This window comes from Podarcis tiliguerta (assembly GCF_965153285.1).
Source record: "Podarcis tiliguerta genome assembly, chromosome: 17".
NCBI classification, from domain to species: domain Eukaryota; kingdom Metazoa; phylum Chordata; class Lepidosauria; order Squamata; family Lacertidae; genus Podarcis; species Podarcis tiliguerta.
In genome coordinates, this window is record NC_139550.1 from 25,837,665 (window position 1) to 25,850,031 (window position 12,367).

Genomic DNA, 12,367 nt, shown 5'->3' on the forward strand with positions numbered 1-12,367 from the left:
CGCATGCGCAGAAGCGGTGAATCGCCACCCGCGCATGCGCAGACGTGGAGAGGCAAGCCTTGAGGTATTGCGGCCCTGAGCTGTTTTATAGTTTAGTATCAGCACTTTGAATTGTGTGAGCAACCTTACCACCAAATTCTGCACCAGTTGAAATTTCTGAACTGTCTTCAGAGGTAGCCCTAAATAGAATATAGCTCGTCGCAGTAATCTAGCCTAGAGGTTACCAGAGCAAAGACAACTGTAGTTAGGCTATCCCTGTCCAGATAGGGGCGCAGCTGGGCCACCAGCCGAACCTGATGGAAGGCACTCTTTTCAAGCATTCAAATGAACACCTGTAGATGGGATGAGGGAGCAGGTTTCCGTTTGCATCCATTCTACATGGAATGAATGTCCGAAAAGGCTTATGTTCAGCTCCGTCTTTGTGCAACTTCAGATTAAGAGCATTGTGGCTTGTGATGTTTCAGACATGCAGCACTCAGGACGCTGCTATCTGAATCATTTGCTTTCTAGGACAGCAAAAAACCAAAAAAAACCCCACATGCATACCCCCCCCAAAAAAAAACACCCACTCTGGGCCTGATTCATTTGCCAGACAAATGTTTTTAGCAAGGCTCTAGAGATGGGTAATAGAATCTCCAATATTTGACCTGTTCCATGTTATGTAATATGTACATATTTTTCATTATACTGGCAGATTTGGGAGGGGTTTTTTTTGTTTACGGGGTTTTTTATTTTGCTTTTGCTTTTTACAGATACATGCTATCTGTTCTTCTGTTGTTAAATGCAGCTATACCTAGCGGTATTAACAGGGTCAAGTGAAGGTTAAGTGTGTATTAGGGAACTGAGGACAGGACTGATTCCAAGCAGTTTGGAAAAGCCATTGCGGCTTACATCTGTATTGCTTGGGGTGGGGATTGAGGTCACTTGAGTGAAGCAACGTATGCACCGAACTAAGTGAAATACAATATTTGTGATTCCCAATTCATGTCTGTCCATTCGAATACTGGATGCTCATGCAAAAAGACAAAACCAAACAGTAGAAGTAGAATAATTCCTTCTGCCTCGACATACATGTAGAACAGCTGGTTTTCTATTATTTATCTATTTATTCATTTAGCACTTTTTCTTTAGGTCATGGTTGATGTGAATGCACAGGTTGGTTTGGATTCTGAATTAGCTCTTTATTAAAGTATTCTCCTGCTTTATGAATACCATGCTGTTGCACACGTTTGATTAATGATGTGTTTGATTCTTTGAATCTTTGATGTATATTTAATTAAAACCAGGAGATGGGGAAATGCAGTCGCCCTAAACATTTTATTGCAGACACAAACTTACAGAAATTTTCTTTTACATTAGTTCCAATAGCTTATCTCAGTCAATGTAAATTTGCACAAATATGGGCAACACACACACACACACACACACACACATACACGCTTGCTTGCTTGCTTGATACCGATATATGTGTATGTGTGTGTGTGTTGCCCATATTTGTGCATTGAGTCCTGCCACACCAAACAATCAATTTCTTACCAATCAAGAAAAGGTATTGTGCTGTTTTCAGTATTGCCAATTCTGCCAGTCAAAGCTCCTCCCTAATTTTCCTTTCCGCCTATAAAGAACACCCTCCTAACAATTTCATTATCGTAATTGGAACAAGAGCATAAAAAGAAGACTTTCTTTCACCCCACAAGCAAAAATCCCCATTTGTCTTGGAAACTCACCATACTCTAAAGTATGGGCCATTTTTGGAAGCATCCTAAGAGGAAACAGTTATTTAAGCCCAGGCTGGCAGAATATCCAGATTTTAAAATGTATTTTAGTGCTTGCATTTTATTTTGTTAGTTAGCTAAGCCTATGAGAGGGGAATAAGATGCACATTTAAAAGAACAATTGCTCATTAATGGAAAACTGCAATTTTCAATACTGGAGCAGAGAAGATATAACTTGCCTCTACTTTTCTGTTGACCTTTCTTTTTGGCAAGTCATGTTGCTCATTCTTGTCTAATCACTTGATTTGTTGATTTGTGGTACTAGACAACAAACATTTCAGATGCGAATTCACTTTCCTAAGATCTCCTTTCCACAGTAATTGTCCAAGGGGGATTTGCTTGATGTTTCTTGGAGCCTTTCTGAAAAAATTCTTTTCTTAAATGTTTATACTACTGTAAATCCTCAAGTGCTAATGCAGCAGTAAACAAAAACAGCTCAGGAAAGTGGCAAAACTGGATTAGACAGGTTGGCTGTTTATATATCAAGGCAGTCTTCAGACTCAGGGTAAACAAACACATTCTTCCTCTAAACCTTTAAATGGCCTTTAAGGCATCACCAGTCAGTTCAGAAGAGGAGGGGAAATCACTTTACTTTCTCCTAACATTAAACATGGCCCAAGTTGAAATGAATTATGTTTATTCCACTTGTTAAAAGGAAACCTGGACCGTGCTCCAGCTGGAGGTCACATGTTTTGGGGGGGGGGAGCGTAGGTCTTATAATGAATTTTGGAATGCAAATAGCAGGCACATGGCTCTTTCCTTGGTGGGCGTGCAAATTTATTCGGGGAAATTTGGACTTCTCATCCAAATTCAAGTTGCTCTACTGCTTGGAATTTGTGATGAGGTAAGAGCGCTCAGTGATTGTGGCTTCACCTTGTGACCCCTGCTTAATTGCTCTTCAGTCTCAGCTTATTACCATGACTGCTCTAGGTTTCTTTCGTGATTTACAAAAACCTTTGCGGTGAGACAAAACTTCTCTCTCTCTCTCTCTCTCTTGTACCCCCCGTCCAGTTTGAGTTTTGTTTTTTATTTAAGACAACAATCTGGGAAGCAAGCTGCCGTAAAAATATCAGAAACCAGGGATTTGACTATCCTTGCCCAACATGTAAATGATAATGGGATTGCATCTGTTGGATGGAGAACATCTGTACAGCCAGTGTGTGGGTGATCCTTTGCAGCTGTTGGGATTGGCTGTGGTCAACATTTGATCACTTATCTTGCTTCCTTTTAATTATTATCTTTATCCCAGCAATTACAGGGGTTGGTTCAAAATTAAGCTGCGTGGCATTTTAATAAAGATAAGAGAGAATTGAATTTAGTAGGCCTAATGAGCGTAATAATTATTTGTGCGCTGGACTGATCTGATATTCTTGTGCTATAAGAATATATTAATTCAGTTTAGGTCCCTGGTCCACCCCACCCCCACCCCACCAGCCCCTGGATGAAAGCCAAACAATGAAATATTGCATGTTACAGTAGTTAGAATGAGATTCCGTTAACCGTTTAAATTAGAGACGGATCTTTAGAAAGCTACTTTGGCACAGGAGAGGAGGGGAGGAAAGAAGCCCCTACAACTGTTTCAGATGCGGTTTGAGTCTCCGTAGAAGTACAACAGCCTACAGTAACTTCCCAGTATGCTATGGTTCTGTCCACAAACCAGAACTACTGTGTTCTTTGCACTATAAGACGCACCAGACCATAAGACACACCTAGTTTCTGGAGGAGGAAAACAAGAAAAAAAATATTCTGAATCCCAGAAGCCAGAACAGCAAGAGGGATCGCTGCGCAGCAAAAGCAGCGATCCCTCTTGCTGTTCTGGCTTCGGCGAAAGCAACGCAAAGCCTCTTCAGGGCAGGGGGAACGTTCCTCCCTCCCTCTGAGGAGGCTTCGCACGGCTATCCCCAAAGCCAGAACAGCAAGAGGGATCGCTGCGCAGTGAAAGCAACCACCCCTCTTGCTGTTCTGGCTTCTGGGATAGCTGTGCAGCCTGCATTTGCTCCATAAGACGCGCGCACATTTCCCCTTACTTTTTAGGAGGGAAAAAGTGCATCTTATAGAGCAAAAAATACGGTATTTGGCAGAGTATTGTCAGTCGAAGAAGGAAAATGTTCACGAATGGGATGGAATAGAGCCGTTAAGTTCACTGAATAGCTTTCTTGGGAAAGCTTTATCTTCGCTCTCCGTAGTGCGCAGTCCTCCGAGGCTTCTCTGTTTTGCACCAATAGCCTTGCACGATTCCGTTCATCTGGCGGCAGTATTTCCTGACCATGCACCACGTGGCTCTCTGTGGTGTGCCTAGAGGGCAATTTGCTCCTCTCACAGTTTGGTGCATTTGAAACTGGAAAGACAGGAAATTAGATTACCATACATTTCCATAAGAAAGAAGTTGTTGGGGGGGGGGAGAGGTTGGCACACAATCACAAAGGGACTGTTGCCAAGTGAACTACACAGCCCATATTGGTCCCTGAGTTCTTTCCACCTGCAGTAAAGTTGGAAGGTAAGTGTGAAATGGGGGTCACTAGCACATGTGGACTCTGGAAAGCAGGCTGCACATCCCGTCTCCTCCAGAATGATGTCATTTAGAGATGCTGTAGGATTATCACGAGCCAATTGCCACTAAGCTTCGCATCTTCTTATATGAAAAATGGATTGGTTTTTTGTTAAGTACAAAGTCTTGGATCCAAATATAGGGTTATGCAAGTAGAATCCTCACCCCAGGCTGAAGCCCCTTGCTCCACAACACACACTACCCCAAAGGATCCCTCAAATCTCTGGGGAAGTTTTCTAGGGGAGTTGTTGACACGAGAATGAACCATGCATAAATGGAAATGTATTTTACTTGCAATCCCCCATTCCTGGTGTTTAATTAATAAAAGCCAAGTTGCCACTCAGCAAGTGTCGTGTGTAGTTTGGTGTAGAATTAAGGGCTGTGGGTTAAACCACAGAGCCTAGGACTTGCCGATCAGAAGGTTGGCGGTTCAAATCCCCGCGACGGGGTGAGCTGCTGTTGCTCGGTCCCTGCTCCTGCCAACCTAGCAGTTCGAAAGGACGTCAAAGTGCAAGTAGATAAATAGGTACCACTCCAGCGGCAAGGTAAATGGCGTTTCCATGCGCTGCTTAGTCATGCTGGCCGCATGACCCGGAAGCTGTATGCCGGCTCCCTTGGCCAATAAAGTGAGATGAGCGCCGCAACCGCAGAGTCGGTCACGACTGGACCTAACGGCCAGCGGTCCCTTTACCTATGATATTGACAGCCTGTGAACCAGTACTGTCCTTCTGAGTTCAGCAAGCTGAGCCCTGTAGCAGTCATTCCCACCATTTGGCAGGCAGCTTAGTAGTACAGTAACAACTCCCAGTTTCCTGTTGTTCATTCCCATCAGTTAGATGCATGAAATAGCAGGATGCGGTACTTCTTCACTTTCAACCTGACGTTGCTATTCTTGGTGCCCTCCTTGTTCCATAGCCAGCAGCTAGCAGAGCTACATGGGCTGAACAAGTTACGTGGTTTATTGCAGCAATAACTGCAAGATCAGCTGGTTGTTTTTCTTTAAAGGCAAATGAATCTAGCCCTGAATCCTCATTTCCCTTAGTATATATCTCTGTGCTCTGGTTTCTTTCTTTCTTTTAAAAAAGGAGCTTCCTGTGCCTTTAAAGGGTGATGAGAAGCAGCTGTAGGAATGCTGCCAGTATGTCACTTTGGAAATGTCAAAGGAGCAGCAGGTCAGTGGACACCGGTTTTGTGAATCCCCCTTGTCACCTGCACCTGACCCTTGCCACTCAACCCTTCCTTTAAACTCACAGAACTGCCCTTGGCGTGGCTGCAGGAAACTTGGGTGTTGCTGTTTTTTAGTAGCCACAAATCTGTCTCTAGGGTGCTTCATTTTCTAAGATTAACTTTCTACTGTAAAATGACTTTTAAAAAAGGAAATGGTACACAGGAAGAAACAAAATCTGTGCTCTAAAATCAAGCGCTGGGATTAGTTTTTTAGACTCCTTCCATTCTCAATAACAGCTTAATATACCATTTCCACTTAATACAAAGCGAAACACATTTGAATTCCATTGGCTTGAGTGGGAGATGCTGACAGTCCAATTAAACGTATGTTTACTCATAATAAAGTTCTGTTGAATGCATTAGGGGGACTTTAAGTATTGCACATGGGGCTGGAGCTTTAAGGGTTTAAAATTTAGCTTTGGCTTGATTATGCCTGTTGCTACTTTCTAAACTAGGATTTTATGCCCCAGTCTTGTTGACTCAACTTGCTCTAATCTAAGGATAGCCAACATGGTGTTCCCTACATGTTTTGTGGAGTACGGTTCTCATCGGCCCCAGTTTACATGGCCGATAGTCAGGTATTATGGGAGATGTCGTTCAACAACATTGGCTAGCCCTGCTCTAAGCTGTGTACCTCTAAATCAGGCATAGGCAAACTCGGCCCTCCAGATGTTTTGGGACTACAACTCCCATCATCCCTAGCTAACAGGACCAGTGATCAGGTATGATGGGAGTTGTGGTCCCAAAACATCTGGACGGCCGAGTTTGCCTATGCCTGCTCGAAATCCTCTCTTCACTCAATAGTTTGAAGAACTTGATTGTTGTTGTTGTTTAGTTGTTTAGTCGTGTCCAACTCTTTGTGCCCCCATGGACCAGAGCACGCCAGGCACCCCTGTTTTCCACTGCCTCCCGCAGCTTGGTCAAACTCATGATTGTAGCTTCGAGAACACTGTCCAACTATCTCGTCCTCTGTCATCCTCTTCTCCTTGTACCCTCCATCTTTGCCAACATCAGGGTCCTTTCCAGGGAGTCTTCTCTTCTCATGAGGTGGCCAAAGTCTTGGAGCCTCAGCTTCAGGATCTGTCCTTCCAGTGAGCACTCAGGACTGATTTCCTTCAGAATGGATACGTTTGATCTTCTTGCAGTCCACGGGACTCTCAGGAGTCTCCTCCAGCACCATAATTCAAAAGCATAAATTCTTTGGCGATCAGCCTTCTTTATGGTCCAGCTCTCACTTCCATACACCACTACTGGGAAAACCATAGCTTTAACTATACAGACCTTTGTCGGCAAGGTGATTTCTTTGCTTTTTAAGATGCTGTCTAGGTTTGCCATTGCTTTTCTCCCAAGAAGCAGGCATCTTTTAATTTTGTGGCTGCTGTCACCATCTACAGTGATCATGGAGCCCAAGAAAGTAAAATCTCTCACTGCCTCCATTTCTTCCCCTTCTATTTGCCAGGAGGTGATGGGCCCAGTGGCCATGATCTTAGGTTTTTTTATTTATTTTGAGCTTCAGACCATATTTAGTTAGGCTGAGTTTTCTAATAATCTGTATTAGTGTGATCCTATAGACCACTTTTCACCACAGATGGGCATACTACCAGCAATAAAACAATCAACCAAAATAATACGGTGATTAAAGCAAACAAAAAACACAAGTGAAAACATGAGTTCAATAAATAGGCATGGTAGAACTTACTTTAAAATGCCTTCTGAAATATAAACAGGTCTTTGTCAAATATCTGAGGTTAAGCGGTGTAGGGCTTAGAGCAATCAGTTAAATAAAACACATTAAATCCTGGAAGCCTCTTTTAAGAAACTGGATGACGGATTTTGGCACAACAGTAATAAAAATTATGCTATGTGAGTTTGATCTCCCTGTTACCCAGTCGCTTCAGTAGCAGCACCGCTGGGTAATGTAGTTGGTATAACATTCCTACTGCTCATTATTACATTAAATGAGAAGTGGGGTTGCGGGAGAACACAACAGCGCATAATACCACATTCCCTCGGCATTACTAATAAATAGATTCTTGGTTGTTTCATTCCCAGTATAAACAACTGTCAACTGTAACGTCAAAGGCTCTCAGCAGCCACATTGGTAGGTCCTACTTGATAAAGAACTTTAAAGAGAGAGGGCCCCAGGCACAGTTCCCAGCTGTTGGTAGATGTTGAGGGTTTGGATTTAGGTCTATGATAAGTTCAAAGGCTTTCCTGAAAAAATATATACCGAACTGTTCACAGTTCCAGCCTTCAGCGAACCCCTTCCCTACCCCCCTACCCAAACTGCCTGTGAATAACTGCATTCAGCACAGAAGACTTTTTCGCTAGGCTTCTGATATCATGACAAAGGTTTCATGCAGCCTTTCAAGATAAGAAAGCTATTTTATGCCTTAAACTGCTGTAGCATCCCAGCAGAAACAATCAGTAGTTTAGACCTCAAGTTACTATATCAGAAGCCAGTGGTTGTGTGTTTTGTGTTACTCGATTTCTTGAGAAGTAGTTTTCATGTTTGTCCTCATTTGCCTCTGACCATCCCATAGCCTTCATCTAAATGCAACAATTAACACAAGGAATAGCCCAATTCAGACCCAAAATAATAGACTTATTTTGAATGCCGCTGGTCATCTCTGAAATGGATCAATAAAAGACAGCGGGCCTTGGAGCATGCGCAGAATCAATTTCTTTCACCTTCACCTTTTAGCAACCAAAACTTTCTCCAGACTCCCCCCCCCCCCAATTAAAGCAATTGGAATGAAGTGTTTCCAGTGGTGATGATGGTGGTGGTGGTGGTGATTATTAATAATAATAATAATAATAATAATGGAACTTTCCAATACAGGGCTGCCTTCAGATGTCTCCTAAAAATTGTGTCGTTCTTTATCTCCTTGAAATCTGAAGAGAGGGTGTTCCACAGGGTGGGCGTCACTCCCGGGAAGGCCCTCTGCCTAGTTTCCTGTAGCTTCACTTCTTTCAGTGGGGGAACCGCCAGAAGGCCCTCGGTGTTGGACCTCAGGATCCGGGCTTAACGATGGGGGTGGAGATGCTCCTTCAGGTATACTGGGCCAAAGCCATTCAGGGCTTTAAAGGTCAGCACCAACACTTTAAATTGTGCTTGGAAATTGTCCTGGGAGCCCATGTAAGTCTTTCAGAACCAGTGTTATATGGTCCCGGTGGCTGCTCCCAGTCACCAGTCTGGCAGCTGCATTCTTAGTTGTCAATTCCAAGTCACCTTGAAAGGTAGCCCCAAGGGGGCTACATTGCAGTAATCCAAGCAGGAGATAACCAGAGCATGTACCACTCTGGTGAGACAGGAAGGGTCTCAGCCAGTGCACCAGATGGAGCAGATGGATTTACACATTAGTGCGAATTATTCTTTTGCAAAAATGCCGTTTCGTTCAAGGAACCAGATTCATTGGTATAGAATCTGGATGTGAGGATGCCTTGTGCAAACAGTCCTGAGGAAGCAAAATGGCTACATCTTAAACCTTTTGACTGTCACCAATGTCTCCTTTTATTGACTTCGTTCTTTCTTTCTCTTGTAGAGTTCTCGAACTGCTCGATCGGAGGAAGACCGAGATACGCTGTGGGATGCCTGGGGCTCGTGGAGCGAATGTTCCCGTACTTGTGGGGGAGGCGCTTCCTACTCCCTCAGGCGCTGCCTGAGCAGCAAGTAAGGAGTTAAATGTCTCTTGAGTCTCTTCAGTCTACAGCATACAGAGCAGCGGGTGTCTCGGAATCGTGCTTGCATTTCAAACTTGGAAGACGAAAGGTCGCGTCTTCTTCAGGCAACCTTCCAACGGGGTTGATGGCCCAACGCACAGTCCTTAAAATATGCCTGCAGTTAAAAAAAACGTGCAGCACAGCGAACAATCCCTACATAGTTCTTACCTGAGTCTAATGCCAAACAGTTCGTTGCCAGCTAATGAAAAATGAAACCACTCATAGACTCTCTCATTCAGAGTGGTAATCCTCTTCACTCCCATGCATTGAACCTGAGATAAACCTCCAGCTTTCGCACCCTAAATCATTTAGTCATATGGGATCTATAAAACCCCCCAAAAAGATATCCATATTTGTGCCTATATATAGACACATGCACACGCGCACATGTATAATAACATACTGAGCTTTTGCTTTTACAGAATATTTCCTTTAGGTTATAAAGGAGATTCGGGACCAAACTAGACAAGATGCTAAATGAATCACTAGGAAGTTCTTTCCTCCGCCCCACCCCCATCAATTCTGATACAGGGCGTTGACCCTTTCTTTCATGCCACTGTCCCAATGGAAATTCTCCCCCTCCTCTGCCATTCCTGTTAACCCTAGAGATGGGAGAGCAAAAGACTCTGGCACCAATGGAAGGTCCCCATCAGGGACGCCGACTTCCCTCCCCACACACACACACATTGAGGGGGCCTGGTGTCATGTGATTCATCCTTACCCCACCCCACTCCCAAACGCTCACCTGGCGATGGTGAGGGCTGGGGCATGTGGTGGGCGCTCGTGTCCTGAATTCACCCAGTTCCCGAGCACTTGCCCTCTGGCGGCAAGGGACGATGGCCCCCTCAGTTTTGAGGGGTGAGCTCAGCCCCCTGCCCCCCAAATATTGAGGGGGCTGAATCCCCCTTTGCCCCCTATAGTTGGCATCCCTGGTCCCCATTTTTACTAAAAGTAGTTTTGTAAGAGTGACAGGATGACAGTCGGGGAGCGTATGATAGTTCTGTCTGTATAGTGGCTCGTTTCTCATTTAAAAACCAAACCAATTCACATGCACTCACTCACAAACGGAAATGCAAGTATTATGTCTAGTTTCACTCTCAGAAAGATCTGCGTGTTATCAGCAGCAGGCTAAACTGTAAATGTGTGTCTTTGTGCCCAAGAAGACCCACACTGTTTTGAAATTTATAGTCTTAAACTAGCCCCACCGGACTCTTGAAACCCCTTATGACAAATATCACTAATATAATAAAATCCATTTTAGAATAACTTTTGAAGCCCACACCTAAAGTACCCACATGCATGCAAATCTTAAACCTACAGCCCAAGCAAGCAGCATTAAATTAAAACCAGGTTTATTACTCTACTAGATTTCAAAAAGTACTTCCTAAACAGGAAGATCATGGCATCATAGAATTGCAGAGTTGGAAAGGACCATGAAGATCATTTAGTCCAACCCCCTGCAACGCAGGAAACCTTTGTCCAACATGAGGCTTGAACCCATGGCCCTGAGATTAATGTGCATAAATTGACCTGATGTGTACAGAATTTGGGTTTCTGTGAACTGAGAAGAGGGAAGCTGCCACAGAGCATGACTCTGAACATGTCAACAAGTATGAATTTGGCGGGAATAATCATATATCAATTTCAATGATGCTTTTATTATCTTACACGTTGACGGCACCCAGGTGTAATTTAAACAGAGCAAAAAAACCTGGCACATGTTTTCTGTACCATGCTGATGAGAATTTAATAGAAACCTGTTGGGAAGGAAATACTGTCCAAAAGTGCTTTCTTAGGTTTGATATTATGACGATGTAAGGAAGCACTGTTCATTTTATAATTGAGTCCAGGCAGCACAAAGATGGAAGCTAGATCTCCTGTTGCTGTTACGTTGAGGCAGGAGTGGGATGTTTATGAGGAGAGGAAAGATTCATGATGGAACCATGAAATCAGTGGGGCAACAATGTGTTTGTTTTAGCTCCCTGTAGAAATGGACAATGGCTTGCCGTTGCCTTGGACTAGAATTAGCCCAGCTTTTCCATAGGGAACTCATTCATCATTACCAGAGCACAGTAAATCTCTACACCTCCTCTCAAGACAACTAAACAGCTGAACAATCACTGTGAAGGTCAATCGATTTATTGTGTATAGCCAAAGGCCTTTACAAGGTAAAAGAATAGGTAAAGGACCCTGGGCGGTTAAGTCCAGTCAAAGGCAACTATGGGGTTCCGGCGCTCATCTCACTTTTCAGGCCGAGGGAGCCGGCGTTTCTGCAGACAGCTTTTCTGCGTCATGTGGCCAGCGGGACTAAACTGCTTCTGGTGCAACGGAACACTGTGACGGAAACCAGAGCACACAGAAATGCCGTTTAACTTCCAACCGCAGTGGTATCTATTTATCTACTTGAACTGGTGTGCTTTCCAACTGCTAGGTTGGCAGGAGCTGGGTCAGAGCAACAGGAACTCACCCTGTCTCAGGGATTTGAACCGCCGACCTTCTGATCAGCAAGCCCAAGAGGCTCAGTGGTTTAGACCACAGCGCCACCAGCATCCCCTCTGCAATCTCCTTTACAATGAAGAGCAGAGGACAAAGGCAAGGTTTTCCTCTGAAATCACACAACATAACCTATAAAAGTTTACAGCATGCAAAATTGACAGCATAAAAAATTTTAAAATTAGAAAGCATCAATATAGCTGGAATGGAGCTTCTTAGCTGCCAGAGCAAATTTGACTACCAGATGTGTAATTTGCAGATGTTTATCAGCTAAGAGTTTGACACTCACTTTCTGGGGGATCGGCCGGAGGACCAGTTAGTAGATGATACAAAATTTTCTCTGGGCATTGTATACAAGGGGGATATCAGCAGGTATGTGAAGGTAGTGAAGCAGCTGGACTACAGTGATTATGGATCATTTTTAAGGCCAGGAGCAGCTCACCCAATGAGATGGAGCCACAACAATAGTGTCCTAGTAGCAGCATCACTGCCGCTCACTGGGATGTGGAAACACATGGTGGTGACAAGGCTTGGACTGTGTGGGCACACAGGATTAGGTCCACTAGTGTATTTGCACAGCACTGACCTTGCTGCTGCTTCA

At 44.0% G+C, this 12,367-nt stretch overlaps 1 protein-coding gene across 3 annotated transcripts in view; it reads left to right on the plus strand.

Moving 5' to 3' along the window:
- Positions 1–12,367, plus strand: part of ADAMTSL1 (ADAMTS like 1) — a 473,481-nt gene that overhangs the window by 237,123 nt on the left and 223,991 nt on the right. For all 3 annotated transcript variants that reach the window (XM_083419278.1, XM_083419280.1, XM_083419279.1), the window contains one exon: positions 9,096–9,223. In XM_083419278.1, the coding sequence (XP_083275404.1) occupies positions 9,096–9,223 (128 nt within the window). The remainder of the gene's footprint in view (positions 1–9,095; positions 9,224–12,367) is intronic.